Raw genomic sequence first — 27919 nt, 5'->3', positions numbered from 1 at the left:
TTAACGTGCAAAAATTTATTCCCGATATGTAGTCATTCAACCCCCTATTCAGGTATCCAGAATGTTACTCGGCTAACTATCTGACCCTCTGGATACATGGTAGAAGCTCGCTACAATAAGAAATGCATCTCACAAAAGTATATTCTGGGAAACACATAATTCTGAACAAAAGATGACAAGCAAGGTTCCTTTGTGAGATCTTCTGTCGACACTTGATTTATCCATTAATTCAAACAACTTACCCTGCAGATACAAAGGAAGCACATGTATGAATTTCCATATGCGGCTTAAGTGCTTAACATAAGGAAACTGAAAAAAGTATATCATTTGTAAACAAAAAGATCTCAATGTTATTAGTTAAGAAACATAACCCTTCTATTACTAAAAATTGACAAGTCACTAGCAACCATACTAAACTGCACACTTTTTAGATCTCTATCTAGTAGAAAGAGAAATTAATTAAATTCCAATAAATGATGCTTTCCAAAAGAAATCAAAACTTTCTTGTACTATAGCAATAAATTACCAAAAGAAAATAGGGAAATGAATGTGGACATGCACACATGGGTATATAAGCTATCCCCGCCATCCATTGCCATAAAGTTGCTTTCAGACTGAAGATCTAGCCTAACTAAATTAGTGTGAACCAATTTGTTTGCAGAGAAAATTCAAATCATGCAATATACTGAATGCTTGACCTGATGTGTGGCCATTTTTTAATTCTTGGCCAGATTGGACGGTAAAATGTACGTACAATACATGTCACAGCTTAGTGTGACCACACAGTTGCAATGAAACTCTAACCAGAACATTCACAGCTTGGTAACTTGTATCATTATTGTTTCGCAATCACTGGGATAGTTTGGAAGTTGGAATAATGCAGGTGTACAACGGTACCAATTTACATAAGCTGGATTAGACATACCTACATATCAAATAGCTAACAAAACTCGAGCTCAAAATCACTCTTTAAACAATCGGGTCATATTTCACATTGTCAAGGTAAAGCCCGTAAGCAGGTGCCATAGGAGGTGCAGCAGTCATTGTCTTTGCATCCAGAATTCTCTCCACTGCATCAAATGTAGGTAGGCATATCACAATAAATAAACATTTTAAAATTTTACTTCAATTCTTAGTCCATTAATCAAAAGACAATACTAAGTGAATGTTAGAGATAAAACAAACCATCAGCAGTTGTTAGATCTCCGATTCCAACAGCTTTCAGAAGACCAACCATCAGTCTTACCTGCATTTGAAAATAATCAGTAAAAATATCAAATCACAAAAGAAATGGACATAACACACACATATCTTCCAGTCATCAGGTTGCCGCAACATCTAATAATCAAGTACTAATGGCAACTATGACAGATACAAAGTTCTCTAGTGATAACATTTTCCTCCCTAAGAAAAACATGTTCTTACACAACAATCATGGTGTTGCTCAAAACCATTTATCTGCACACGAATTATAAATTGCTAGGTGTCCTTCAGCCTACGCCATACTTTTGCAACTATGGAATAAAGTGGGACCTGCAAATGCTTAATAGTACAACTGGCCTAAAACACCAAATGTGTATTATCAAGAAATGGCATGTGACCAGTTAGAGACAGTGTTTGGCGACTCCCAGGATCATAACTGAGATATGCCCATTTTCGGGCACTTCTTTAGTTGATTGCACCTATGCACCTAAAGCTGGATTGCATTGTAATTGCTCCTGAAGATAGGTAGTAGCTTTCATGCCTTACATCCAAAAACATTCATCAAAGCAATACTTATAAGAAATCTGAACATGAGCACCTGTATTCTGTTAGGCATTGGCACAGATCCCAAAAAAACAAATCTTGATAGCACTCTGGAAATTAAGAACATTGTTACACTGAGAGTAACTCTCAAATATCCCTAAGTATAAGAATAGATCTCAAATATATATAGTTTAGCCATAGGTCAGTGACAGAAGGATGTGTCATCTTGTCAAACAAAAATGTTCTACTTTTTTAAGATTTTCTAGGCTCTGAAAGTACCCTTCAAAGAAGATGGCTTAACCTGGTGGTAAAGGAAAGACTGTGCCCTTGCAGTAACAACAAAGCAGCGGTGCCTTAATCTCTTTCCAAATTCTTGCCCATTCTCGCATGCTGATTTTCCACTAGTACTAGAAACATCAGACCCTTCTCCAGAAGATCCCATGAGTGATGATGCCCTTGAATAAACAAGAGACCCGTCTGGTGATTCCATCTCTGATCGCTCTAAGCTTGAAGGAAAAAACATGACAGGAAATACTTCTGTAACAGTCAGCTCATCCAAAGTTCTCACTGGAGATTTTGCCTGTAACAATAATCCCTCCATATAAACACAGTGGATGATCAAATCCAAGAAACACTGTGCCTTTCTGCACTAGCATTTCTTGATGAACTCTGCAACTGAGAGACAGTTAAGAAGCAAAATACCACCTGACATCCAAATGCTCGAAATGAACTGAAATCATGATGCCCAACAAGTATATTGCATGCTTTCTGAACAAAAACCATCATTAGTAAACCCAGAAACATAATTTCACATCAGAAAACAATTAAGTATGGCTGGAGACCTCACCTTCATAGCTTGTATATTTAGATCCTCAGGTATGTGCCAAGCCGAGTTTTTCTCAAAGATTGATGGTCGCTCAGGCCCAGAAAGTAAACGATAGTGATATCTTCAACAAAATTAGTAAAGCAATAACATAAGCATCCTCATTAGTTCAAAAGGGCAAATGGAGTTGTTTATAATCGAGCTACCATTGCTCACACTTTGAAAATATAGCATAATAGGAGGACTCAAAGTTACTACCCTTTTAATAAATAGTTTAGACATACGAATGGAACAGTAACAAGATCAATTAGAAGAGTGCCCCATATTATATTGTAGATTTTGCTACCTACGTGCGTTCTAGAGCTTTGTATCTAGCATGGAAGTCTGGTGCAACACAACGAACATCAGTCACCATTATGTCACCTTCATTCTTCTGCAGGAAAAATGTGGATCAGAAATAAATATCTACTGCATGAGACTGGTCATATTATAAAATCTGGAGAATTACATAAATCATCAGTAGGCAAGTGTATGTTTGTTCAACTAAGGACCACCTCAACCAAATGAAAAGCACGATTAGGTCAAAACATACATGTAAAAAATGGTTCACCGCGCATTTTACAACTTCAGGGTCATGAGGTGGCAACTGCAGAAGGGGGAAAGCACATCAACAAACAGAACTAGAAATGGTATAAGAGCTTTAAAATAACGCTTGTTTTAGGTAGTATTCATGGAAATTCTAAATCTGACATCAAACCCATGAAGGACATAATTTAACATGCAGCGGGCCAAATGTGTTTTGAACCAGACAAAGCACACAATTAATAGTTTATGCATATCCTCAATGGAAGCCAGTTAGAGAGAAAAGTGTATGCATACAAACCACTTCACCAGGCTTCCTTTTACTTATGCGCTCCACATCAACATGACAAACATTTGACAAAGCATGAACACCTGCATCCTGGATTAGCATATAAATCATTAGCTGCATATAACATAATGTTGTAAATGGTGAATTATAGATGGGCTTTAGGCCAATATAAACAATAATTCCTGGAAAATCTCAAAGGCCCATGTGGGGTTGCATGACATGATGGGAAGTTTAGTGCCACCCCGGATTTGGAGAGTTGAGACCAACATACAAGCGATTCTCTTCCACATGCTATTGGAGCTTGAGAAGGGGAGTGGTACACCCGCGGCTCCTCGGCCGCCTGCCACGTCTCACCCTTGTCGTGTTTCGTGAAGAGCCGTGTTAGAAATAGGCTGAAGTAGAGAAGCAGAGAGGAGCTGGGGCTGAACACAGAATAGTTTTATTTCTTGAAGTTGTGTCTTGTATTAATGCCCTGAGGTCTATTTATACTCCCTCCGTTCCTAAATATAAGGTGTATTAGTTTTTTAAAAAGTCAATCCTTTTTTATGTTTGACCAAATTTATAGCAAAATATATGATGATTTGCAATATTAAATTTATAAAATATAAAGATATATTTCATGATGAATCTAGTGATAATCGTTTGGTATTCTAGAACATGATATTTTTGTCTACAAACTTGGTCAAAGTTAGAGAAGTTTGACTTTTTGAAAAAATAATACACCTTATATTTAGGAATGGAGGGAGTAGTACATAGGCAAGTCGGTTCCTAGTGCTAAACCGACCCTGCAGTCTAGCAGCTATCAGTACATGCAAAAAGGTAAATTGACTACTAGCTGCATACACTAACTTACTAAGGAAGCTATGAGCCGACCTGGCTACTACTCCCTAGCTAAGTAAATAACACAAGGGTTACTTTTAACATTCTCCCCCTGAACCTTGTGTGTCTACCTGGCGCTGATCTTGACCATCCCAATCCTGGTGATGAGCTCATAGAAACGACTCACAGAGACATAATCTGCTTTACAGGAAGATGCAGCCACAAAGCGCTGTTCGGCTGATTGCCAGCTTATCAGGCTGCCGCCGAGGAAGAGCAGAGCTCCGGATGTGCTCTTCCTCATGTTGATGCCGCCGACGTGGTTGCTGTCTGAATAGCCAACCAGTTTTGCCTCCCCTGAACCACGTGGGTAGGAAAGGATGTAGTCGATTGTGCCGCCGATGTAGCACAGCAGCTGCTTAACGGCGCCCATGTGCTCCACCATGGGCCGCTCCATGAATCTGCTCACATAACCCACCGAGAAGGCAAGATCAGGCCTCGTGTGGACGACGTACCGTTGACTTCAAATGATCCGCCGGTATGTTGTGGCATCAATCTCCTGTGTTGTGCTCTGACGATTCAATTAGGTGGCATTTGGTTCTGTGGCCATCCACCCCAGGGACAGGGATAGCCCATTTTGCTAGGGATCCCACCCGTTTGGTTGACCAGCCATCAAGGATATGGATAGCTAGACGCCATCGAATATTCCCCCAAAACCTGGCTGAGGAATGTCGCGAAATTCTCGCGGACGAGGGCATCCACCCGCTCGCGAGCGCCTCTTTTTCCCGCTTCGGTCACCTCCTAGTGCGTGAACCAGCTTCGTTTCCTTCTTATCTCACCCCTCACCGCTCACAACTCCCCTCCGGATAGAAGAAGCGGCGGCGGCGGCGGCGATCTGGATTGAGGCGACGGCGAGATTAGCTTCGATTCCGGCGCAGCGGAGGTATAAATCCTCCTTCTCCTCGTTCCCCTCTCTATCCTCTCTGTTCTCTGCCTCTGCTGGTAGCGTGGGACGTCAAGGGTGGACGGGAAGGGTGCAGCGCCGACGGGAAGGAATAGAGAGATCCGGCCGCCGGGAATGGGCAGATTCGCCGGGGGCTGGAGGGGGGTTGGGGGGGTCGCTGGTTCCACTGGAAAAGGAGGGTTTGGCAGTGGGGAAGAAGAGGGCAGTGTGGAATGGGAGGGGTTTGGTCGCTGGTTTCACTGAAACATGGAGCAGCCGGCGGGAGGGACCTCTCTGTTCATTCTTTTGCAACATGTATGTTCTTTACATATATGTGCCTGATGATCTATTCCTCTTGTTTATTCTGCAGCTTGGACGGGAGATAGTGGCCTGACGGGAGACACTCTTTTGCATCTTATCTGTTTGTTTGGAACTTGTCTGCTCTTCTGAAGGTATAAACTAGTGTACATTCTGCCATTAACATATACTTGTTGTACTTCTCCCATAAGAAGATAACCAAGATTTGAAAGCATTTGCTATGTACTACTGCCATGAACATGTATTTATTATTGCCTCAATGTTGAATTGTAGATGGACAGCAAGCAAAAGAGGCTAATATTTGCAGTTGTGTCATGTATGTTCGTCTCGATGATGACATTAGTAGTTCAGTCTAGAAAAGGAAAAAGACGTGCTGTCATATGTTATGGGCCAATAGATGAGAGGGATAGGATGAGAAGTGAGTACCTAAATAATAAAATATGGAGAGATGAAACAACATGTGTGAACATGCTTAGGCTTGGAAGAGGACCTTTATTTCGATTTTGTAAACTTTTCCGAGACTTTTCCGGGACAGTAAGTTACTTGAAGATACGATTCATTTGTCCATTGAACAAGTTGCTATGTTTTTCCACACCATTGGACACAATGTTAGGAATAGAATAATAGGTGGCAACTTTGGTAGATCCGGTGAAGTTGTAAGTCGTTATTTCAAGAAAGTCCTTCATGCTGTTGGAGAGCTACGTGGTGACCTTATTAGGAAGCCCTCGTTGGAGATCCAGTCCAAGCTAGAAGGGAACTATCGGTGGGATCCATACTTTAAGGTATGAGGATGAGTGACAACAAAAAATTGATTTTGTGGGCTATGATTGACTTAGATCTTAGTTCCTTATCTCTTTTCCATGAAATAGGATTATATCGGAGCTATTGATGGTACACATGTACGAGCCTCTGTAACAAAGGACATGGAGCCTTCCTTTCGTGGTAGAAAGATCCATACAACTCAAAATGTGATGGCAGCCGTTGATTTTGATCTTCGGTTTACATATGTGTTGGCTGGTTGGGAGGGGTCAGCACATGATGCGCTAGTCTTACGTGATGCGTTAACCTGTCCAAATGGTCTTCGTGTACCACAAGGTAACGAGAGTTAGCAACATTTTGTCAATGGCACTATCGAATATAGCTAAGTAATCCGCTTGTTGCTCATATGCTAGGAAAATTGTATCTAGTTGATGCTGGATATGGAGCCAAGCCAGGGTTCTTTTTTTTTTTTTGAGAAAACGCAAAAAGCTTTTGCGTTTCATTGTATTAAAAAGATAGGGTTTGATACACTCCTCCTAGGAGGCAAATTACAGTGCAATTACAGGGGTATTAGTGCACATCCCAGGTCTACGGCAATAGAACGCGGAGGCCCAAAGCTCCAGCTTTGGCCCAAAGAACAACCTCATCCTTAATCTTGGCGATCACGGTAGTGATGGAAGGGCGCGCACCCTCGAAGACGCAGTTGTTTCGATGCTTCCAAATCATCCATGAGACGAGCAGGGTAGTGGACGCGAGGCCCTTATGCATGGACTTGGGGGTGCTCTGCCTTGCATAGCGCCACCAATCATGGAGAGCGGCGTCGCTGTCAGGCGGCAAACATGGGAGGCGCAACCAAGATAGGATTGCATACCGCACCTGTCGGGCGAAGGGGCACACGAGGAGCAGGTGTTGTATAGTCTCCGACGCTTGGTCACAAAGCGGACATCGCTGTGGGTGTCGCCTGGCCGCTTGGCTTTTGTCAAGGCCGTCCTGACTGCAATCCCCATCCACCAGCTCCTTGTACTTGCGTCGCCCAAAAAGACCCTAAAGCTCCTGGAGAAGATTGAGCGAGGCTTCTTATGGACTGGACGTGCTGAGGCCAATGGGGGGCAACTGCCACGTCAACTGGCGGCACGTATGTCGCCCGATCCCTCTTGGTGGTCTTGGCGTGCATGACCTCGAGCGCACTGGACTTGCCCTACGCACACGCTGGCTATGGCTCAGCCGCGTCGATGACGAGAGGCCCTGGAGCGGCCTGGACCTACAGTTCTAGCCCGAGGAGCGCGCATTCTTCTTCGCGTCCACTACCACGACAATCGGCAACGGGCATCGCGCCTTGTTCTGGGAAGACCGATGGATCAACGGCCGCGTGTTTCGGAGATTGCGCCTCTCCTATACGCTTGCATTCCCATACGGCGCCGCAAATCTAGAACGGTTGTTGATGGCCTAGATGGGCACCGATGGGCGTCCAACATCCACGGCACCATTGACCTCCCTGAGTTACGCGAATACATATGCCTTTGGCACATGACTACCCAAACCACCCTCAGCGACGAGCCGGACAGCGTGCGTTGGAAGTGGACCACGAACGGTGTGTACACGGCCAAATCCGCTTACCTGGCCACCTTCCATGGCTCCACCCATTGTCAAGCTTGGAGGCTAACATGGAAGTGTTGCGCACCACCACGGGTGCGCTTCTTCCACTGGCTTGCCAACCTTGACCGCTGCTGGACTGCCGACCAAGCCAGGGTTCTTGCTCCCTTTTCGTGGAGTCAGATACCATTTGAACGAGTGGGGGAACAATCCTCCTACAAATGAGAAGGAGTTGTTTAATCTTAGGCATTCTTCTCTTCGCACGACCGTAGAACGTAGATTTGGGTCACTCAAGGGAAGATTCAAAATACTTGATGATGCTACCCCATTTTTCAAATATATCCTACTCAAGTAGACATTGTTGTAGCTTGCTGCATTATTCACAATTGGGTTATCAATGATGGGATAGATGAATTTATCATACCCGAAGATGAGTGGGTTGCCAATATTAACCATGCTTCATGATCAAGTGGTCAAGCAAGTGAACATACAAGAATGGTTAATTTTAGGCAAGGAATCGCTGATCATATGTGGGCAGACCGCCAGAACTACAGGCAGCAGAATCATATGTAGTAGCTTGATTTGAACCACCGTAATGTTGTGTTCTTCTATTATGAACCCTTGTACTTGCTGGAATTTATTTGTAATGCCACATTATGGGCTGTATTCAATGTTTTTACCTCTTTTACTTGCTGAAATTTATTGGTGAAGACAGATTATGTGTTGTATTGAATGTCTTTACCTCTTTTACAACCTGAAATGTATTGATGATGAGAGATTGTGTGCTGGCATAAATGTTCTTGCTTCTTTTACTTGCTAATAAAATGTAGTCATGACACATGTTTGCATAACCATATAGGAAATGGAGGCTAAACAAGTTGTATGGACAGTTCCGATGACTTCCTTCATGCTTGATCACCTATGCAAGGTTGTGAATGATGGACTTAGAACATCAACCGGCTTCAAGAAGTGCCAATTGGCTCGTTGTGCGACTGCTATGAATGAGCATTTTCAGCTCAATTTGACCCATGCCAACGTTGGTAATCACAATAGGACATGGAGGAGGAAATGGGGAACAATAATCAGACTTAGGGGGTTAAGTGGTGCATTATGGGATGATGAGAAGTCTATGATCGTTCATGATCATGAGCACTACACTAACCATGTTAAGGTATCTGTTATGACCGGTACAACGTACCAACGGAGGAGGCCCAGTGGGCAGGGTTAATTACGGGCTTAGCCCAAGTTATCTTACCTATCTTAGAGTCCAAGTTATATTAGAGTCCAAGTTAGAGTCCAAGTTATCTAGGGTTTAGTGGAGGCTGTCCTCCTATATAAACACATGTACCCCTTCGATATTAAGCAGACAATAAACAGTATTCTGTTGTCGTCTCCCTCAGGAGACGGGAGCCCCAAATCCTAGCCGCCTCTCTCTCTCTCTCTCTCTCACGCCGCGACGGCGCCCAACCGCCGGCGCCGGCGTCCCCAACCTCGCAGCCCGCACTTCCACCCCTACAACCTACGTCCGAGACCTGGTAGAACTCTAGCCTCTACCAATTTGGTATCAGGTAGCTTGGGTTCGATGAGTTTGTCGGACCTTCCCACCGCCGCCACCACCGCCTTCCCCGCCACCTCGCAGCAGCCGCCGCCGCCGCACCACTCACCACCGCCGGCCACCTCAGGTCCGGCCGCCTCCGGTACCGCGGCCCTGGCGGCCGAACCCGCCCCCGTCCTCTCCCCGGCGGAGATGTCCTTGGCGATCCGCGACCTCAACCTGGCGGTCTCGAACCTCCGGACTTTCCTCCAGGCTCCGTACGCAACCCCGCCACCACCGCCTCCGCCGGCGGCGCCCTTCGCGCCACCGCCCCCGGCCACTGTCGCGCCCCAGAGCCTGCCGATCACCCAGGTCCGGTGGCCGCCGTCGCCATCCCCGCTACCGACGTGGATCGACACGCCGACCCACACGACGGCACCGCTACAACCGACGGTGTTGCAGCCACCCGCCCCCACCTTCGGGGGGTTCGGTGGGTACACTGACCCGTACGCCGGGAGCTCCGTGGTGCCGCAACACTCTCCTTCCGCCGCGATGGGTCGTCACGAGGGCACCTTCGCGGCCTCGCCACACGTGCAGCAGCCGCCCCGCTTCACCAAGCTGGAGTTCGCCACCTACGACGGCACCGTCGACCCCTTGAACTGGCTCAATCAGTGCGACTAGTTTTTCAGGGGACAGCGGACCATGGCGTCCGACCGCACGTGGATCGCCTCCTACCACCTCCGTGGCGCCGCCCAGACGTGGTACTACGCCCTCGAGCAGGACGAGGGCGGGATGCCTCTATGGGAGCGCTTTCGCGACCTGTGTCTCCTCCGGTTCGCCCCCCCCCCCCATACGTGGGAGCCGCTTGGCCGAGCTCGGTCGCCTTCCCTTCACCACCTCGGTGCAGGACTTCGCCGACCGCTTCCAGACGTTGGCCTGCCATGCGCCTGACGTCACGGCTCGCCAACGCGCCGAGCTCTTCGTTGGCGGCCTTCCCGACCACATCCGCATCGACGTCGAGATGCGCGACCCCCAGGACCTGCAGACGGCCATGTATTACGCACGCGCGTACGAGCAGCGCGCCAACGCCCTGCAGCAGGCGTTCCCGGGCCGTGGCACGCGTCCCCCGACCCGCCCCACCCCGGCGGCCGCCACCCCGACACGCCCGCCCTGCCGGCCGCTACTGCGGCTGCCCCCATGCCCACACGCACCTTCCGGCGCTTGACGTCGACCGAGCAGCTCGAGCGGCGCCGCAAGGGCCTGTGCTTCAACTGCGACGAGCCGTATGCGTCGGGTCATACGTGCGCCCGCCTGTTCTACTTGGAGACCGTCGACGACGCGGAGGTGGAGGCCCTCACCGCGGAGCTCGACGCCACCACTCTCCGAGGCCGGCGTCACGACCTACGGGCCGGTCGACGCGACCGCCTTCGCTGTCTTCCTTCATGCCATGGCTGGCATCAAGACGGCAAAGACGATGCTGCTTCCGGTGACGATCAACGGGGAGCGTCTCACCGCGCTCGTGGACACGGGTTCGACGCACAACTTCCTGTCCGGGGACGCCATGCGCCGCCTCGCACTCCACCGGCGGGCTCGGAGAAGTTCAGCGTCACCGTCGCCAACGGGGACCGCCTTGCTTGCCAGGGGGTGGCGCGACAGGTTCCCATCCTCATCGGCGATGAGCCGTTCTCCATCGACTGCGTCAACATCGACCTGGGCTGCTACGACTTCATCCTCGGCATCGACTTCCTGTCCACTCTCGGCCCCATCCTTTGGGACCTCGATGTGCTGTCCCTCATCTTCTGGCGCGAGGGCGGCCGTCGCGTTCAGTGGACAGGCATCGGCGGCTCCGGCGCCGCGACTCCGCAGCTCCAGTTGATGGCGGCCGCACTGGACGACGCACATCCCCTCCTGGCCGACCTCCTGCAGCAGCACAGCGACATCTTCGACGAGCCACAGGGCCTCCCTCCCGCGCGGCCCTGTGACCACCGCATCCACCTGCTGCCGGACACGGCACCTGTCGCCGTGCGTCCGTACCGGTACCCTCAACTGCAGAAAGACGAGCTCGAGCGTCAGGTGGCGGTCATGCTTGCGCAGGGCATCATCCGGATTTCGACATCGCCGTTCTCCGCCCCGGTGCTCCTTGTGCGCAAGCCCGACGGCACATGGCGCTTCTGCATCGACTACCGCGCCCTCAACGCCCTGACGTCCAAGGACAAGTTCCCCATCCCCGTCGTGGATGAGCTCTTGGACGAGCTACACGGAGCGCGCTTCTTCACCAAACTCGACCTTCGCTCGGGCTACCATCAGGTGCGCATGCACCCTGACGACATCGAGAAGACGGCGTTCCGCACTCATCATGGCCACTTCGAGTTCCTGGTGATGCCGTTCGGCCTCTCCAACGCGTCGGCGACCTTCCAGGCACTGATGAACGACGTGCTCAGCCCATACTTGCGCCGCTTTGTGCTTGTTTTCTTTGATGACATTCTTATCTACACTGCATCTTGGGCGGAGCACCTACAACACGTGGCCATCATCTTCAACGAGCTTTGAGCGCATCGTCTTCACCTCAAGCGCTCGAAGTGCTCGTTCGGCACGATCTCCGTCGCGTACCTGGGGCACGTCATCTCGGCGGACGGGGTAGCGATGGACGCGGACAAGGTCGCCGCCGTCGCCGCGTGGCCGGCCCCGCGGTCACCGCGGGCGCTCCGCGGCTTCTTGGGCCTCGCCGGCTACTACCGGAAGTACATCCAGGACTTCGGCCTCATCGTCGCGCCACTGACGCGTCTCCCTCGACGCGACGCCTTCTCCTGGGACGAGGAGGCGACTACGGCATTCGAGGCTCTCCAGCGGGCGCTCACGACGGGACCCGCCCTCCAGATGCCGGACTTTGATATGTCGTTCATGGTGGACTGCGACGCCTCTGGCATCGGCTTCGGCGCCGTCCTCCACCAGGGCGAGGGACCGCTCGCCTTCTTCAGCCGCCCCTTCGCCGCTCGCCATCACAAGCTCGCGGCCTACGAGCGCGAGCTTATTGGGCTGGTTCAGGCGGTGCCCCACTGGCGGCCTTATCTTTGGGGCCGGTCATTCCGTGTGCGCACGGACCACTACAGCCTCAAGTTCTTGCTGGACCAGCGCCTCTCCACAGTTCCGCAGCACCAGTGGATCAGCAAGCCCTTCGGCTTTGACTTCACCGTCGAGTACCGCCCCGGCCGTCTCAACACGGTCGCTGACGCCTTGTCCCGCCGCGACACTGAGGATGTCGCGGACGACGTCACCATGGCTGGCACTATCATGTGCATCCGCTCCGGGCCATCTTTCGCCTTCATCGACGACATTTGTCGGGCAACTTCGACGGCCGCAGACGCGCAGGGCCTGCGCCAGCACCTTGACGCCGGCGAGCTGGACGCGCCCTGGGGCTTGGACGATGAGGGGCTGCTCCTACATGGTCGCCGCATCTTCGTGCCCGACCATGGCGACCTGCACCACCAGGTCCTAACCTTGGCGCACTCTGCAGGGCACGAGGGCATGCAGAAGACTCTCCATCGTCTCCGTGCTGATTTTTACATCCCCGGTGATGGCGCGATGGTCCGCGACTGGGTGCGGTCGTGCGTGACGTGTCAGCGGGACAAGACGGAGACACTACGACCCGCGGGTCTACTGCAGCCGCTGGACGTACCCTCCCAGGTGTGGGCGGATATTTCCATGGACTTCATCGAGGGCCTTCCCAAGGTGGGCGGCAAGTCCGTCATCCTCACGGTGGTTGACCGCTTCTCCAAGTATGCGCACTTCATCGCCCTGGGTCATCCCTATACAGCCGCCTCCGTGGCGCGGGCCTTCTTCGATGACATCGTCCGCCTCCACGGTTTTCCATCGTCCATCGTCAGCGATCGTGATCCCGTGTTCACGGGACATGTCTGGCGGGATCTCTTTCGACTGGCGGGCGTGAAGCTCCGCATGAGCACGGCGTTCCACCCTCAGACAGACGGCCAATCCGAGGTGGTCAACAAGGTGATCGCCATGTACCTGCGCTGTGTTACTGGTGATCGTCCACGAGCTTGGGTGGACTGGTTGGCGTGGGCGGAGTACTGCTACAACACCTCCTATCACTCCGCCCTGCGCACCAAGCCTTTTGAGGTGGTCTACGGGCGCCCACCTCCAGCGATGCTCCCTTACGAGCCTGGGACGGCTCGGTCCGAGACGGCGGGCGACTTACTCCGCACCCGCGACGACATTCTGGTTGAGGCGCGCCAGCGTCTTCTCCAAGCACAGCAGCTGGCACGGAAGTACTACGATGCTCATCATCGCGAGGCGGAGTTCGCGGTGGGCGATTGGGTGTGGCTGCGCCTCCTCCACAAGACCACACAATCTCTGGACCCACGCTCCAAGCGCAAATTGGGACCTCGCTACGCCGGTCCCTTTCGTGTGCTGGAGCGTGTCGGCACACTCGCATACCGCTTGGAGCTGCCAGCTGGTTCTCGCCTCCACGACGTCTTCCATGTCGGCTTACTGAAGGCCTACCGCAGGGACCCTCCTGCAGCGACGCCGGCCCTTCCTCCTACTTCGGATGGCCACCTCCTTCCAGCTTCCGCACAGGTGGCGAAGGTGCTGCAGGTGCAGCAGCGTCGCGGCGTCTGGCATGTCTTGGTACAGTGGACCGGCCTGCCAGAGGAGGAAGCGACTTGGGAGAAGCTCGACGATTTCCGCCAGCAGTTTCCAGATGTTTAGCTCGAGGACGAGCTGTTTGAGAAGGCGGGGAGAGATGTTATGACCGGTACAACGTACCAACGGAGGAGGCCCAATGGGCAGGGTTAATTACGGGCTTAGCCCAAGTTATCTTACCTATCTTAGAGTCCAAGTTATATTAGAGTCCAAGTTATCTAGGGTTTAGTGGAGGCTGTCCTCCTATATAAACACATGTACCCCTTTGATATTAAGCAGACAATAAACAGTATTCTATTGTCGTCTCCCTCAGGAGACGGGAGCCCCAAACCCTAGCCGCCTCTCTCTCTCTCTCTCTCACGCCGCGACGGCGCCCAACCGCCGGCGCCGGCGTCCCCAACCTCGCAGCCCGCACTTCCACCCCTAGAACCTACGTCCGAGACCTGGTAGAACCCTAGCCTCTACCAGTATCTCTTTATGTCAAGTAGAAGCCAGAATTTGTTTCTATATCCAATATACTTGCTGGAATTAATTTTATATGTCAAATACTTGCTGGATATTGTTTCTATATGTCAAATACTTGCTAGATATTGTTTCTATATGTCAAATACTTGTTGGATATTGTTTTATATGTCAAATACTTGTTGGATATTGTTTCTATATGTCATATACTTGCTGGAAATTGTTTCTACATGCGAAATATAAGCTGAAATGAGTTTTCATATGGCATATGCTTCCTGGAAGTAGTGTCTATATGCCATTTGTCATTTGTTGAAACTTGCTGAAATTCATTTGTTTATGCTAAATACTTGTTGTATGTATACTTGTTGATGTTGTTCTCTTTTTTCTAGGACCACAAAGAGGATGAACCTTTTCTGAACAAGCCTCTCAAGCACTATTAATTAGATGGCTATCAATCATGGCAATACTATGGCCACAGGTCAACAACATACAAAAGGCTCAAATGACCCCCTTGGCACAGAGGTGAATGAAATTTCAGATAACGAAGCTTCCCCACTTGAAGAAAGTAGCAAGTCAAACAATGGAGGCAATTCAGTGGCTCCCAATCCCAAAAGAGTGAAAACCAAGCCTAGTGTTGATGAGGGGCTGCAGTCAACCCTTACGGCAGTGGATGAAAGGCTTGCTATTGCCATAGAGAGGAGTGTTAGCACCGACAACAACTCCACGAGCAGCTCAACAAACAACTCCACGAACAGCTCGATGGTGGGCCTTTGGGAGGGCATGAAAGATCTTCCTCTTTTCGGTATTGATTTCCTTGCACATTATTTTGCCTACTTGGTTGAGAACCCGAATATTGCAATGGCATTTAACTCTTGGAGAAAGACCAAAAGAGTATTTGGGTTGCTAGGTATGTGAAGAACACCTTCCCTGAAATGGATGGTTGAAGATTGAAGGCATGTGTGGTATTTGCATGACCTCTTTTGATATAACCCAGCATTATGGACTTTGGATTGCATGACTTTTGATGTCAATCAGACTATGAAGTATGGGTTGTATAAATTAGATGATGTACTGTTTCATATCTACATCTCATGCACTACTAGTTTATTTTGTATAGTTGCTACTTGTCTCTGATGTTGGACTATGATCATGAAGATGCACTTTCCTATTTTCAAAATTATTGGTGTTGACATGTTATGTTGGTCTGTGATGTTAAAGTTTACTTGTTAATTGCAATATCAAAGCTGGCCATATTTGATATATCTGTATTGCTGAGATTACATATTAGAGGGGTAATCTCACCACCTCAAACAAAATGGTGAGTGCAAAAATCATCCCCTCTTCAATCCTCTCAACCAAACACACAAATGGCTATCCCTAGTCACCTCTATCCTCCCTACCAAACAAAATAATGTGGTTATCCAACTCATTTGATCCCTCATAACCAAACAACAAAAAATGGCTATCCCCAGCAACCTGGCTAAGGATATCTTTGGGGTGTTCTATCTGGCGAGGTTTCCTGTCCATCGTGCCCGGTTTCCTGTCCATCGTGCCCGGTTTCTCCTGTGGCTCCTACTCCACCTACGTCTTCGTCTCTTGCTGTGGATGCTCCTCAGACTGCTAAGGATGCAGCTAAGCTTGCTGATGAGTCTGCAGCTCGTGCTTATGAGCAGAAAGTTTTGATCTATGAGGAGTCTCTTCACTTTTATCGTGATGCTCTATCTACTTACACTCAGTGGTCTGATGATGATGCTCGTGCTGTGGCTGTTCTCACATCCAGTGTTTTCCTCAGTTTGCCTCTGAGTTTATGGGACTCGCTACCGACTTTGCCATGTGGACATGTTTTTGCCAGCGCTATCAACCCTCTGGTGATGCTTTATATTTATCTATGGTTCGTCACGAGCATGCTCTTCAGCAGGGTGAATCCACCGTTGACGATTTCTACGCCCAGAGTTCTACCATTTGGTGTCAGCTTGATTCTCTTCGCACTGCTGGTTGTCGTACTTGCAAGTGTTGCCAGGTTGTGCTGGCTGACTTGGAGTTTCAGCGTGTCTACGAGTTCTTGTCTCGACTTCGTCCGGAATATGAGCCACGACGTGCTCAGTTGTTTGCTCGTGGACGTATTATTCTTATGGAGGCGCTTTCTAAGATTCGAGCTGAGGAGACTCGCCTTCGTGGTGCTGGTTTACTTGAGGTTCCCTCTGTTCTCGTTGCTCGTAGCAGCGTCGTTTGCTGCACCAACTTTTCACTCTAGCCCACCAGTCCTCCCCACTTCTTCTGGTGGTGGTAAGGATCGCTCTCATACTCATTGTGGCACTCATTGTGGCTACTGCAACACGGATGGTCACCAGAGCCTGATTGCTACTTGAAGAAACGACATCTACGCCAAGCACGTTCAAAGACTTCAGGGACTCGCACTTCTACCCCGTCTCTTTCAACAATGTATCTGACTGAGGAGGATATTGTGCGACTTAAGCATCTGCTTGCAACTTCAGTTTCTTCTTCAACAAGTTTTGTTGGTCTTGTTGTTGACTCGTCTAGCTCAGAGAGACAACCCTCTTCACAGTCAGGAGCTTGGTTTTGGCCTTGGCCGCCATGATATTATTTTTTCTCTTCCGCTGCCATCATCCCTAGTCTAGTGTGTGTTTTCTAATTTTCTTCGTTTTCCGCTACGTCCACCAAATCCGTTGCTATTTTGTGTTTCTCACGTCATGCGAGTCCACCATACCTTTGTCTGTCGGCCTTTCTCTGGTCCTGATCCTTTCTATACAACTTTTGTGGCCTACTTGCCCTTGTTGTTTTCTATAAGATTTTCTGGACTCCTTTTGCATTGTCGATCTACGCCCATCGTGCCTTAACCGCCGAGCTTTTCTTGCCGTCGGTTGTCGTGGACTATGATTTTCTACGCAATGCTTTATTCTCTTGATGTGTCATCTTCTTTTGACAACCCATCTCATGTTGTATCTTCAAGTGATGAGGTGTCTTCCTGTGATGTGCCATCTCTTCGTTATCCCCTTTGGCTTGACTCGGCAGGTTTTGAAGACTCTTCATGCTACGACGACACTCCCAAGACACGGATTTGGATTATCAACTTTTTTTAGTATTACACTTCTTCAAATGCAATGCTATTGCATAAGCTTTGCATTGAGGGGGGTTGTTAGGAAGTATTAGTATTGGTCTAGGAGTCCTATTAGTCTATGTTTACTTTCCTTGTGTTAGGGTATATATAATATAGCCATGTACCCTTTTGTATTTATCCCAATATATAAGGGTTTCCTGCATATAGTCCATTACCTGTAAATGTATATATACCGGCCTATGGCCTCATGGGAATACAAGTTGCTTATTCCTAACACCTTGCACCTCAAGTCTCATGGAGGATATCTCTTTCCTCACTTTTCCAGACACACCTATCACCCCCATCGAGCCTTTGCCTATTCGTTCCGCTCCTTCTGCTTCTCCACCTCTTGTTGATTTGCCGCCACCATCTTCCACGGTCTCCTCGCCTAGCATGTCACCAGATTCCGCACCTTCATCTACGGTGACTTCTTCGTCGCCACCCCCCCCCCCCCCCGATTCTACATTAGCGAGTCCTTCTTGCATTGTTCCATCTTTTCCTCAATGTTACACTCGTCGTTCCCGTCCTGTGGATGCCTCTGTGGATGTGTCGTCATCCTCGTCTCAGCCTACTTATGGCTTGCGTTCTCGTCCTCGTCTGCCTGTTGGTCGCTTTGGATTCCCACCGCTGGTGCTGCTGTTCTTGAGCCAACTTCTTATCGTCAGGCTGTTGTTCATCCTGAATGGCAGTTTGTGATGGCAGAGGAGATTGCTGCTCTTGAACGCACTGGTACGTGGGATCTTGTTTCCCTTCCTCCCGGAGTCCGTCCCATCACTTGTAAGTGGGTCTACAAGGTTAAGACTCGCTCTGATGGTTCTCTTGAGCGTTATAAAGCTCGCCTTGTGGCTCGTGGTTTTCAGCAGGAGCATGGTCGTGATTACGACGAGACTTTTGCTCATGTAGCCCATATGACCACTGTTCGTACACTTCTTGCCGTGGCCTCTGCCCGCCACCGGTCTATATCTCAACTGGATGTTAAGAATGCTTTTCTTGATGGTGAGCTGCGTGAGGAGGTGTAGATGCAGCCACCACCTGGGTATTCTGTTCCTGATGGCATGGTATGTCGTCTTCGTCGCTCTCTCTATGGCCTTAAGCAAGCCCCCCGTGCCTGGTTTGAGCGTTTTGCCTCTGTGGTGACTGCCGCTGGTTTTTCAGCAAGTGCTCATGATCCAGCATTGTTTATTCACCTTTCTCCTCGTGGTCGGACTCTTCTTCTTCTCGTTGTTGATGACATGATCATCACTGGGGATGACCCCGAGTATATTGCCTTTGTAAAGGCCCGTCTTAGCAAGCAGTTTCTTATGTCTGATCTTGGACCTCTTCGCTACTTTCTTGGGATTGAAGTCTCTTCTACCTCTAATGGCTTATTTATATCCCAGAAAAAGTATATCCAGGATCTTCTTGCTCGTGCTGCTCTTACTGACGAGCGCACTGTTGAGACTCCCATGGAGCTCAATGTTCACCTTCGTGATACTGATGGTGATCCCCTGCCTTGACCCGACGCGTTATCCTCATCTTGTTGGCAGTCTTGTCTATCTAGCTGTCACTCATCCGGATATCTCTTATCCGGTTCATATTCTGAGTCAGTTCGTCTCTGCTCCCACCTCGGTTCACTACATTCATCTCCTTCGTGTTCTCCGATATCTTCGGGGCACGATCTCTCACCGTCTATTCTTTCCTCACTCCAGTTCTTTACAGCTTCAGGCCTATTCGGATGCTACGTGGGCTAGTGATCCTTCCGATCGCCGTTCACTTTCTGCTTACTGTGTTTTTCTTGGTGGTTCTCTCATTGCCTGGAAGACGAAGAAACAGCTTGCAGTTTCCCGTTCGAGTGCAGAGGCTGAGTTGCGAGCGATGGCTCTTTTGACGGCAGAGGTGACTTGGTTACGGTGGTTGCTTCAGGATTTTGGTGTTTCTATCACTACACCGACTCTGCTTTTATCTGACAGTACAGGTGCTATTAGCATTGCGCGCGATCCTGTGCAGCATGAGCTCACCAAGCATATTGGTGTTGATGCTTTCTATGTGCGCGCTGGTGTGCAGGATCAGGTTATTGCTCTTCAGTATGTGCCTTCTGAGTTAAAGTTGACGGATTTTCTGACGAAGGCCCAAACTAGAGCGCAGCATGGCTTCTATCTCTCCAAACTCAGTGTTGTTCATCCACCATGAGTTTGATGGGGGTGTTAGAGTATATATAATATAGCCATGTACCCTTTTGTATTTATCCCAATATATAAGGGATTTCCTGCATATAGTCCATTACCTGTACATATATATATACCGGCCTATGGCCTCATGGGAATACAAGTTGCTTATTCCTAACACCTTGCACCTCAAGTCTTGTGTAATATATATATGCCCCTTGGGCCTTTAATAAAGATAAGTTGCTTTCCTAACAGGTGTCATCGACTCGGTCGTGGGCCTTACCCTCACGTCTCCCTACCCACCAACCAACCCTAGCCATCACCTGATCAGATCTTATCTGCTCAGCCTCCTCATGCACAAACCACCATCATTCCTCTCGTTGCTACTGCTTCCGGTGATCCCATCTTGTCAACCGACAACCGTGTGCACAGTTGTATGACAGAGCAGGCCTCACAAACCCACCTTCCATGATCATGCACTAGGACAATGGTGATTAGGTTTTTAAGGAGCGTCTCGCATGACTGCAAGCTGTTGTTCGTCTTCATCCTCGACATCACCATGGTTGACACCGCCCAAAAGAAGGCAAATGAAAACGTTGCCACCGCCGCCACGGCTTTGACCTTCCGACTGGAGGGTATAGATCTGTACATCCCTTATTTACCTGTTCATGTGCTAGGCGTACTTGTTGTTATCTTCCTGCTCTATGCTTAGTACATCCCCATCCTGCTATCATCATGATTTATTTATAAATTAAATTAATTGGAAAATTGCTAATATTCCCAACAGTAAATAACATTTATAATGGTATCATGGTGATTTGCCTGACTATAGCCCCTAGCCTTCCAAGCTATATTCCCCTCACAGCTACCACCTTACAACCCAAAAGAAGAGGTTGACCCGCAACACAGGAAAGCACCTGGGTATATAGTGAGGCAATAGTACATTGCTGATCTGCCGCCATTTTGAAATAAATTAATTCTATTGATTTGTTGTACAAAATACACATAAATACAAATAACTTAAACAAACTAAGGTATGTATACAATGCAACTAAAAACACAAACATTTCTAGCACGTACACTCAACTATAGTTACATAAAAATATAGCTGAACCATGAAACTCTATAGTCAACTTAAAAATATAGCTGAACCATGAAACTCTATAGTCAACTTATAGAAACACACTGAATGTAAATAATGTTTACAAAACATAAAATATAATTCAAATATACGTTAGTGGGCATGCCTTTATTCACATCGACTTATGATTTTTGCAGATTATAAATATGTTCTTTAATTAAGCAGCCTTTAATATATATTTTTAAACATTCCCAACTTGGAATTAAAAATTAAAAATTTGAGATATCATTTTTTGACTTATTTGTCTACGGTGCTAATTTTAGTTCAGTACATACCAAGTATACAGTATTCCAAAATAATTGTCCAAAGGAATAAAAAAATGAATTGCATGGCAGCCTCTATCTGGCTATCCATAGACAGTTATAGCAGACCATTACTATTGCGTTAGATGTGATAAGAGAGCGTTTGGGCTTATAGCAAGTTGAAAGGGTAAAAGGAAGCCACGGTGTCACTACGGCCTCTATTTAGAAGATAATAGATCTCCGAACGTAACTAACTACCAAAGTATGACAAAAGTATTCCAACAAACTAAGGCTCAGTTTGGCATCGGGGTGAATTACGATAATTGGTAATTCCGTTTGTCTAACCAGCTTTTCCCTATTTACTGTTTATTAAACAAGCTTTTTCCTAATTCCATGGCTAATTTCGCAGCAAAGCACCGTTCACAACAGGACACTGGACCTAAGAGTGTCATAGCATTTTGTAAAAGCATGATTTGAACTTGTTCCTGGACGGCTGCTGGCTGAGCAGAAAACATGGCTGACAAAAGGAAGAGACACCCATACCACTATAGTCGGACACTACTGACAAATAGTGCCACCTAGACCTCACGGGACAAAGAGCAGACAACTAGGTCACATGGGACCCCCTTTTACTCTCTCCCTCACTCTCGTCCCCTGGGCACCGTGCTTATAAGGTGACCCAAGGAGCATACTCAGGGGGGAGCTCATTCCATCTCCAAAGACACTCAAGGGAGAGAGCATAGCTCAGAGCCCTCTTCTTCCTCCTCGATACAGCTCCAGGAGCAACCTTGTACATCATGAGTTCATCATTGAGGTCCTTGCAGGAGTAGGGGTGTTACCTCCACAGCAAGGGGCCCGAACCTGGATATATTACCGTGTGTTGTTGCCCAATCCCGTCCTGAATATCCACCGTAGCCTTGCTTTCACCTTTCTAAGCCATCCCATGGCATCTGCCGTGAAAATACCATGACAGTTGGCGCCCACCGTGGGCGAAGCTGCGGTTCGAATCACAGTCCGAGCGGGACCCTCTTCGTCATCACCACCGCGGCGTCACCGCCATCTCTTCCACGGGGCTCAACATCAGGATGCCCCCGACGCGATCCTGCGGGACGGCGCATCCTAGCCGTCTACCTTCAGCCCGGGCCCGCCACCGCCTTCCTCAAGCGCGTCAGTTCACAACGTCGCCCGATCGGCTCGGCCCAAGACGCTCAAACACGCTTGTCGGCAGGGTCAGGCGCGCGCAGGGGCATCGCGGCTCTCTCGAGCTTCAACGGCCGACGCCTTCACTACAACGACAGCTAAGCAGGCAGCTCATACGCACATGCCTTGGTCAACTGCATGGCCGGCAGCCTAGCCGAATGCACTGCCCCGATACTACTACTACCTGGTTTATCGAGAGAAAAAAAGAGTTGATGGATAGTTGACCGATCGGCTAGAAGAAAAATAATAATGATAATAATACATACATACATACATACATGGTATGTACGTGCATGCATGGCCGCATGCAAGGCCGGCTGCACGACCACATGCCTTGTCGTCTACCCGACCGGCTGTGCCTGGACAGCTGCCCCCGTCCGGCTCCGTCTCGTCTAGCAGACTCAGACGTCGCCACCTCAACGAACCAAACTGCATCCCCGCCGCCTGGAGCATGGTGGGTGACCCGCACTCAGCACGCTAAGTTCAGACCTCCTCGAGAGATACCTAGAGGTTGGTCCTTGCCCCACGGGCTCAGTCGCCAGCCGGCTAAATGTTTACCTAGCTTGCATAGGTAGCTTCCTTTCCGAGTCAGCTTAGTATTGTATACGGCACCAAAGGCCCACTCTTCGTCTCCAGCTACATACCGCAACCCGGCTATCCGGCTAGCAAGAGCAAAAGCTAGAGGTCACCTGCACACAAAAAAGACGAGGGAGAAAGCGGCCTGGACGATCCAGCTGCCTCGCGGCCCAGCCGGCTAAATGTTCGTTCGCTCGAACCTACTCCCCTAAAATCCCACTACTGTAGGCTCCACTTTGCGGCCCACTCTTTGGTTTTAGCTACAGACCACAACACGGCTGTCCGGTTGCCAGGAGCAAAAGCCAAAGGGTTGGGTGGACAGAAAAGTGGCTACGGGGCCCGACGAAAGCGAGCCAACATCAACCATGCATATAAAAGTTCACCTGGCATCCTAATGTTTACTTAGTGCGGTTGCAAATTCAACCTGTTTTTCTATGATACAGGTAATACCGACAGCGCTCCGCGCCCACCAGCCAGCGGACTCCGCGTTCTCGCCCGACAGCGCTCCGCGGCCACTAGTCAACGGACTCCGCATCCGCGCACTGCAGCGCTCCGCGCCCACCAGCCGACGGACTCCGCGTCCTCGCCCAGCAACGCTCCACATTCGCGCCCGACAGGGCTCCGCGCCCATCAGCCGATGGACTCCTCGTCCGCGTGCAACGGGGACTCACTCCCATGAGCCATCGGGTTCCGTGTCCGCACCTGGCAGGACTCAACGCCCGTGGTCGTAGGATGAGCATCAAGGCAAGCCGAGAAAATGACATCACCGTCCACGACAGCACAGAAGGTTCGAAAGGTTCGACGCAGACGGCTGCCACGGATATCCTCAAAGACGAAACGGCGAAGACCCTCTGCCCGACTCTTCGAGTCACCCGGAGGCTCATAGGCTACTGTCAGGGAGATGAAGCCCGATAGGCTCAAGGAGACAAGTCCCCGGTCCCCACGATCGGGGAGTGAGTAAGCTGTTGCTGAAGCCAGGCGACCTTCCTGGGTCGACAGACCCTGCCCTAGCCGGCTGCAGGGCCTGGCTGGCTGCAGCCTGCTGCCTGCCAGCTGCAAGGTCTGGTTGGCTGCAAGCCTGGCCGACTGCTAGCTGCAGGGCCTGGCCAGCTGCGGGGCCTGGCCGGCTGCAAGCCTGGCTGGTGGCCGGACTACACCGTAGCCTTGCTCTCACCTCTCTAAGCCATCCCATGGCATCTGTCGTGAAAATACCACAACACCTAGACTCTCTAGTAACAATAGTCTTATGAAAAAATAGCCTAGATACCTAATAATTCTAACTGCACCATAATTAGGGCTGGACCAAAAGCTCGTATCTCGCGAGCTTAATGAGCGCTCGATAGTCCGGCTCGTTAAGCTCGTGGCTCGCTTCTTAATGAACAGAGCCAATCATTGATTTCAGCTTGTTAAGCTTAACTAGCTTAACGAACGAGCTAACGAGTTTCACGAGTAGCTCGTTAAGCTCGTTAATACCAACACAACACATATTTTCATCTTACATGACAAAAGTTTCATAGCACCTCATCCCATTAATTCAATCTAATCTACATAGGAGGCAACAAACTAGTGCTTTCCCTTTTGTAGTCACCATTTTTCTTCTTAAAAAACAAATATAAACACTCATCCTATGGACTGTAACCCATCAGAATCTGTTAACAAGCGTTCGCGAGCACTCACGAGCTTAACGAGCTTCAAACAAACCGAGTCGAGCAGGAGCCGGGCCTTAACGAGCGCGAGCTTAACGAACACGAGCTTAACAAACCAAGCAGCTCGTTAGTCCACCCCTAACCATAATGTAGATTCAGATTTATAGAATAGCAAATGGCCCCTCATATATTATGGCATGCAATGCAACATTCATAAAAAGATCATCTCTGACCAACATATGCAACTAATTAACTCTATACAACTACGACAGATTTCTAGGTATATAAAGTGAATTATTGCTTATTGCATGACTGCTTCTATAAAAAGACAAATGTGCAATTTGTTTAATCGCTATCAGAAAAATTGCAGATTCAACGGCAAGAAAACCCTAAGTGAAGAAAAAAATTGTTAAACATTGCGTTAAAGCATTTTGTGCAATACCGTTCGACTAGAACAGAAGATTGAGACGGGCTGCCCAATGAATTTATGAAATGCCTCCTGAAATAATTCAAAAACATGAGTTGTCACCGAATCTATTATATGTTTACTACAGCTAGGCAATCTATAGCAGTAGAGCAGGAGGAGAGAGATACTATGCAATCTTATCAAGGAATATCATACCATCTTCACAATACTATGCCATTTTCTCCTTCATTCTATCCTTTTATTCAGCAACCTAGAGGAAATTATTTCATCTAGTGATTTCTTCTCTTATCTATACCATCTTCTCCATCAAAACAAAGCATGAAACCAAAAAAAAAATATTCATTTATTTTTGCTGGAACAGTCTCCAAGGCATTTTCCTTATCAATGCTACCATCTAACATGCTATTTGCACTTGAACTGCTCTGCTACATACAAAGGAAAAGCACACCCATAGAAATGGAGCACAGATGCTTTTTAACGGTATACTAGGAAAATTGCTCGTGAGTTGCAACCGGAATACACCTTTGAAATGTTTCCCATGTCAACAAAAACAAGCAAGCAAGAAAACAGCCATGACCCTACACAACAGCAAAGTGGCGCAGCCTTGGTAAGGGTGTGGCTTGAAATCGACTATGGAGACTCAACCTGCGGTTGGATGGTTAGGAGGGCAATGGTAACTCTAGCCCAGCAGGGATCAAACCTCAGGTTTGACACGGTTCGTCGATCTCAAGACCCATCATGTGAGTCTCTCAATAGTGCTTATAGGGATATGGTGAACATGTGTGCCTTCATAAGAATGAGTGTATGTATGTATTTGTGGTCGTCTGCATTTGTATTTCTTTTTCAAAAATAACAAAGGAGTAAGTGTGCTATGTTTTTTAGAGACAAAAAATGTGTAAGATGATGCACAAAGAAGTCCTGTAGCGGGGGTGTCTCCGATCTCACAATCTCTTGCTCTCTCCTAAAGAAGAGAAGACCACCTACCTAAGTGCCATGAACACCCACGCTGGTTCGTGCATGCACAACACATGAGAGATATGGAAAGGCGTGTCATTAGAGCCATACTTCCTCCATGTGCCACAACCAATCAATCAACCGTTCAATTCAAGCAACACACTCCACGATCCCGTTAATTTCTGTCGCTTGGTTCATGCACGGACAACACACGAGAGGCTCATCAGCCATACTCCCTCCATGAGCCAACCAATCAATCCACCATGCAAGCACATCCCACAATTACGTTTAATTAATGGCAGCACCCAGCAGAGCCATGCAGAGCCTACAATCTCCTTCATTTATTGCCAACCAGTACAGATAATTAAATTGCAGCCCTCTCTTTCTTGTAATGTGCAGCCACGCACCGGCACAATTTGCAGAATTTTTTTCCGTCATCTCACTCTCTGTTCGTTTTTATCCTCGAGGCTGTTCGTTGATTCTCATATAACTTTCAGCCCTATATAAATAGTGGAATATAAAGCAAAGACGCGGGGTGGGACTAATTAATTGAGGAACGAACTGTGTTTACTAGCAGACTAGCACAAACATGAGCTTGGTCAGTTGGCTGGGCCCTTTTGTACTGGACCAGAGGTCGTGGGGTCGACCCCCAAACAAAGCAAATAATTTTTTGTATACTACTGTCTACTGTATGTACCGATACTTCCGCAGATACCAATCCATCAAAATGCGACAAATTTGTATGCAAGTAAAATAAGGAATATCTTACCTGCCGCTCTATAAACATATACATTTTGATGTCCTTATATGAGATTGCCGTTGAAAGAGATAAACAGGAAGTTCAAACAATATATCTGTCAGGCCCAGCATATCTCTGAACCTACCCAATGACTAGCGACACTGAAGGTTCGGTTAACGGGCAGTTCAGATGAAGGCAGTGGCTTAAGCCAAGATCAACGGCTCTCATTCATCCATGAGTTACCATTAAAACAGTTTACTTTCATTCACTTTAACACCGAGCTACTGTTTACAGCTCAGTCGCTTGTAATTTCAAACCCATTTATATGCGGTTCTGGCTTGAATGAGAAGTAAGAAGAAAGCTATTAATTAATACTTATGTCCTAGCTTAGTGTAGGCGATCTTCTTCCACTCTCCATCTCACCTACCTGCGGCAAATCGAGTAGGGAGCAGCGGTGGTTCATGATCTGGTAAAATCCCACCCTCCTCTCCCTTCTCACCGCGGCGGCGTTGTTTGTGTGGATCGGGTGGCGAACAGCAGCGTAGACTCATTCAGGCACAGAGTGAGCGTCTGAAACCAGGTTTGCGTACCAACAATTTGTTCGCTGTATAATCCCTGGTTCCATCTCACTCTGTGTGCTTTCCGGAGACGAATACAATCTCCACATTTACTACCTATACTCACTCGTGACCGGAGACTTATTCCTACAGCATCACGACCTAAGGGATAACTCCCACAAAGACCTAACAAACGCTTCAAGTTACGCCCAAACGACATGGATTTAGGTTATCGTTATGATTTCCCAACTCGAATTATGAGAATTTTACCTCGAGGACGCCTACGACAGTGCGCTGGTTCGGCTGCTGCTGGGAACCAGAGAAGCGTGTACCATCGTACTCCACGGCGACCAGGTATCGCTGCGCCCGGTAGAGCCGTGCGCCTGCCATCGCCTCGCTTTCGGCTCCCGCCTCTTCGCCGCCTTCTGCGTCCGCCGGCGAGATGTCTGACTGGGACGACCGCTGGAGTTTGGAAGGCCGCGACGGGTCGGCAAGGGAGGGATCGAACGGGCGCCTGGAGGCAGTGGCGATTTTAGCGGAGTCAGAGCTGGCGGCGCTCATGGCTCTTGTGGCATATGGAATAGCAAGCGAGGGTTTTGAGAGGGGACTTCGTTCTTCTGTCTGCAGCGTAGTTTTTTTTTTAAAGACAAA

The 27919-nt window shown here is 48.7% G+C and overlaps 1 protein-coding gene across 6 annotated transcripts; it reads right to left on the bottom strand.

The window, feature by feature from the left end:
* Positions 1-27889, bottom strand: LOC123394910 (tRNA pseudouridine synthase A). Of its 6 annotated transcripts, none has more exons than XM_045089790.1 (11): positions 27539-27880; positions 25034-25090; positions 3453-3530; positions 3162-3215; positions 2920-3002; positions 2594-2693; positions 2452-2514; positions 2048-2326; positions 1186-1246; positions 930-1070; positions 1-243 (listed from the first exon to the last, which is right to left on the bottom strand). In XM_045089790.1, the coding sequence occupies exons 1-10, from the start codon at positions 27827-27829 to the stop codon at positions 970-972; spliced, it is 1167 nt and encodes a 388-aa protein (XP_044945725.1). In that variant the 5' UTR covers positions 27830-27880; the 3' UTR covers positions 1-243; positions 930-969. The 6 variants fall into 6 exon arrangements, with proteins under 6 accessions (XP_044945725.1, XP_044945724.1, XP_044945727.1 ...); XM_045089789.1 differs by having other exon boundaries at positions 926-1070; positions 27539-27879; XM_045089792.1 differs by lacking the exon at positions 3162-3215 and having other exon boundaries at positions 926-1070; positions 27539-27879.
* Positions 27890-27919: the final 30 nt, after the last annotated feature.

The sequence above is a fragment of the Hordeum vulgare genome, chromosome 5H (genome assembly GCF_904849725.1).
Source record: "Hordeum vulgare subsp. vulgare chromosome 5H, MorexV3_pseudomolecules_assembly, whole genome shotgun sequence".
NCBI lineage: Eukaryota > Viridiplantae > Streptophyta > Magnoliopsida > Poales > Poaceae > Hordeum > Hordeum vulgare.
This window is presented reverse-complemented; position numbering and strand designations above follow the sequence as displayed.